The 4,085-nt window shown below is 26.0% G+C and overlaps 1 protein-coding gene across 1 annotated transcript; it reads left to right on the forward strand.

Annotated features, from left to right (window-relative positions):
• The first annotated feature begins 388 nt into the window (after positions 1 to 388).
• Positions 389 to 3,195, forward strand: LOC129609221 (uncharacterized). Its single transcript, XM_055521152.1, has 4 exons — positions 389 to 417; positions 645 to 955; positions 2,357 to 2,440; positions 2,684 to 3,195. Exons 1-4 carry the CDS (start codon positions 389 to 391, stop codon positions 3,175 to 3,177), a joined length of 918 nt encoding a protein of 305 aa, XP_055377127.1. The 3' UTR covers positions 3,178 to 3,195.
• Positions 3,196 to 4,085: the final 890 nt, after the last annotated feature.

The raw sequence follows: 4,085 nt of genomic DNA on the forward strand, positions 1-4,085 counted from the left end.
AATATACGGCTTTCCCCATCTTGTACTTGGAATGAACAATAAAATGAATAAATAAATACGACTCTTAAATACATTGCATTTTTTCAATTAGTTTGCATGAAAACAAACCAAGAAAATTGAAAAAATTCAGCTACAATACGCCACTTAAGAAGAAACATTAAAAAACTTTGGTAGACCTTTTCTCTACCACAATAATTACTACACATGACAAATTTAATTGACTCATATTTGTTTTAGTATTTACATACGTATATCACACTTTATATCAGAGGATGGTTTTGTTACTCACATTATTATAATTATTCATGTATCTAGAAAGAACGTCAAGGAATTTTATCATTATCATGTTACACATATTTTTCATATCTCAACTTTTTTTTAATCAAACATGAATTCGAAATTAACAAGAATCAAGATGTTAGTTGTCTATAACAATTATTTGAAGGTGGTATCAAATTTAAAAATAAAGCTTTATTTAAAAAAAATTTATACAAAAAAACTTATTTTTCCTAATAGTTATATTAAATTTGAGAGCATGCTGAAAACAGATTTTTTTCAAATTTTCCTAGTAAATGTACGCTAATCATCCATAATAATTTACTTTCGTCGTTGAAACAAGCTCTATAACAAATATCATAAAATAGTATTAAAAAAAATTGTAATGTATTTCAGGCTTTGATAGCTGCAGCAAATAGTGAAAAATACAATAGGGTTATAAAACAACCCCGTCAAACAACTTTATGCTCCGAAAGAAAATTGGCTGGTCTGATATGTGAAAACTGTGACAGATTAGCGTTTTGTGTACAAATCAGTAATATTTGGCAAACATATCCAGTTGAACCATGCGATATTAGCGAAGGACAGTTTTGCAATATTTATGAAGAAAAATGCTCTGATGCTCCTGGTCCATGTAATCGTTTTGGTTATGAAGAAAATTTTCCATGCACATCTGATGGTAAAAAAGTTTCACATAAAAATAATAGGTTGTAGAATTTAAAGTTTTAGTATGCTCTATACTGCTATAATACTTTCTATACTGCTTTGAACCCCGACAGACTTTTAAGGTTTTAAAAAATTTTAAACCACTGAAATTCTGTCCAAGATTGAAAATTCATTATAATACATTAGGACCGTCTGGTATAAATTTTTAAACACTTTATAAAACATAAAAAACTTTAAAAAGTTTTAGTATGCAAAGCGTCTGGTATACTTTTTAAAAAATTAACGAAAATAATGCGTCTTCGTTTTCTAAATGTTTAGTTTTTTCAAGTTTTGTAAAGTAAAATTTAGTGTTTTTAGCTGTCACAACACATGTTCTTTTTTATGTATGAATATGTTTTTCTTTATTTTGGATCAATATTTTGAAATTTGACGTCCATTACCTATATTTTTAAAAGTTTTTTTAAGTTTTCCGTCCATTTATTTTTTTTTTTAATCAGAATTTTTTTTTGTAGAAAAAAACGTCACTGTTTTCTTTTTTTTAAATTTTTCCAAGTTTTATACCAAACAGATCTATTATAATGCAAATAAAATCTATTCAAGATGAAATTACAATAAAATTAAGAGAAATATGTATGTATGAATGTGAGATATTTTTTTTACATGAAAACATACCATGTAAAAATTTTACATAGACAGACCTGAAATGTTATTTTACAATACTCGAACAGAAAAAACTGTAAACAGAAAATGAAAACGTCATCATTCAAAGTATTATTTCTCAAACTTTATTACAAAAGATTTTAAAAACTTTCTTATACCAGACAGAATTTCAAATAAGACAAATTTAATTTACATGTGCCGTGTTGCCGTGTTACTGCTATTATAATAGAGATTGCGATATCGCTTTGTATTTGCCAATGCACCAAAATGTTACTACAATAGATTAATTTTCAAATAGAAAAAATATTATTGTTTGGTAACGCAATTTTTATGTTAATGTACTTAAGATACTATATTATTCTTTGTTATGTATTTGGTAAACTTTTCTTATCACATTTTTATAGATAAATACTAACACTTAATGGAAACATCGAAATAGAAAATTTAATTAAATATCAAATACTTACATCGTTTTCTGCTGCCTTCTATTATTCTGGTATCTAATTGAGAAATCAATCAATTAAGGATATTGCCGGTTTTTGCTTAGAGTTTTTAGCAATATTACTAAGTATACACATACATATGTATATATGTATGTATATCAGTTTTGAAATCGAATTCCTTTTGGTTTCTATATTTTAATACAGTATAAATACGAAGCTTCAGTCGTTTCATGTTATAAAAAGAAATTTTAATTTATTTTATTACACACAGATTTTCAATAGAACTAAACAAAATGATCTATATTTTATAGGAATTTTTCCTGACCCATACGATTGTCAAATATATCACATGTGTTATCAAGCGGAACCAAATGCTCAAGACTATTTACCAATAGGTAAGAATAAATGATTAAGTTTTTATATTGTTTATATAACTTATTCTTTAATTTCATTTACTTTTAAGAGAATTGAAATAAAAGATCAAAACTTTAATATTAGCCTCACACTAGCCTTCGTACTATTTTACTCTATAAACCTGAAAAAATTTTCGATCATTACCAAAATTGCTTTACCTAAAATACTTCGATTTATTCCAGAAATTTTGAAATTGAAATACAATAACATAAAACTTTTTTTAGCTGGTACAGCAAGGTGTGAAGGTAATCGGGCCTATTCAGTAATTTCTAATGATTGCTCTCTAACACTATTAGATGATGTTTGTAAGAGAAAGCAGTATACTTGTAGTTTTCCTGGTGAGAGTCATTTTTGGCCGAACAACCCAAACATATTTTATATTTGCCAACCAGAAGTAAATAATAGAGGAAAATATTACTTATATCCCACACTTTATCGTTGTGCACCTGGTGAAATTTATGTTAACAGTACTTGCTTATCGAAAACTGAACATAATACTACGGAAACACCTTCCATAAATAAGACAACATTTTCAACAGAGAAAAGTTCAGATATTTTATGTGATTCGAAATTTGGACTTAGGGAGGATCCAAAAGACTGCAATTCATACTATTATTGTACTTTAACAAGCGAGAAAGCAGTACATCAAACTTGTCCTGAAAAAACATTTTTCGACAAACATACCTTGTCATGCACTCTTGGACATTGTAAAATTTAATTTTTATGTTTGTATGTATCTCTACCTCTTATAATATTTCTAAAAAATAAACAATTAATGCCTAATGCTTAAATTAATACGTATGTGTACAAATTAAAAGTATGTATACAAATTAAATGTGTGAAAATATAAAAATCAAAAAATTAAGTAAGTTTTTGAAATTCTTATTTTAATGATAAAGTGTAAATGAAAGTTCTGTCTGGTATAAGAAAGTTTTTAAAAACTTCATAAAATTTAAAAAAACTATAAAGGTTTAGTATGCAAAGCATCTATTATTTTCTGAAAGAAAATAAGAGAAAATTATGGTGTCATTGCTTTTTGAATGTTTGAAATTTTTACAAGTTTTGTAAAGTAAAATTTAGTACTCGTATTTTAAAAACTTTAGCTGTCCAAAATGTTCTTCTTCTTTATGTATGTACTGTTTATGTTTGATACTTGACATTACAAAAAATCAAGGCCGGGACCCTGCTTTTTTTGTGAATATATTTCTAAAATTGCATGTGTATTTTTGGCGAAATAACATATCTGAAGAATAATTTTTTTGTTTTGTTTTTCTAGAAAAATTATGATTTTTGCATATTTTCATTTCGAGTTTTCTATACGAAAAGTTGACTAAAACCTAAAAATTTTTATACTAACATGAAGTTTAGAGTTTTCTGAACAACATATCAAAAATTCAAATTTCAACTCAAAATTGTAACTATAATTTTGATTAAATATACTTTCGAGTTTTTTTCGCATTTTTTTTGTAGCGCGATGTCAAACAACATATCAAAGAATTGAGAGTAAAAAATGATAATACAGTGAATAAAAAAAAAAAAAAGATGCGCAGTTTTAAGTTACTCTGTGTAAAAGCAAACATAATAAAAATATTATAAAGAAACTTGTATGAGTTTTAAAGTTTCTGA

This window comes from Condylostylus longicornis, unplaced genomic scaffold (genome assembly GCF_029603195.1).
Source record: "Condylostylus longicornis isolate FDR11 unplaced genomic scaffold, ASM2960319v2 ptg000038l, whole genome shotgun sequence".
NCBI classification, from domain to species: domain Eukaryota; kingdom Metazoa; phylum Arthropoda; class Insecta; order Diptera; family Dolichopodidae; genus Condylostylus; species Condylostylus longicornis.

Coding starts and splice junctions, on each gene's coding strand:
- LOC129609221 (XM_055521152.1), top strand. CDS start 389: ATGAATTCGAAATTAACAAGAATCAAGAT. Junction 418..644: donor AAATTAACAAGAATCAAGAT/GTTAGTTGTCTA, acceptor ATCATAAAATAG/TATTAAAAAAAATTGTAATG. Junction 956..2,356: donor TTTTCCATGCACATCTGATG/GTAAAAAAGTTT, acceptor TATATTTTATAG/GAATTTTTCCTGACCCATAC.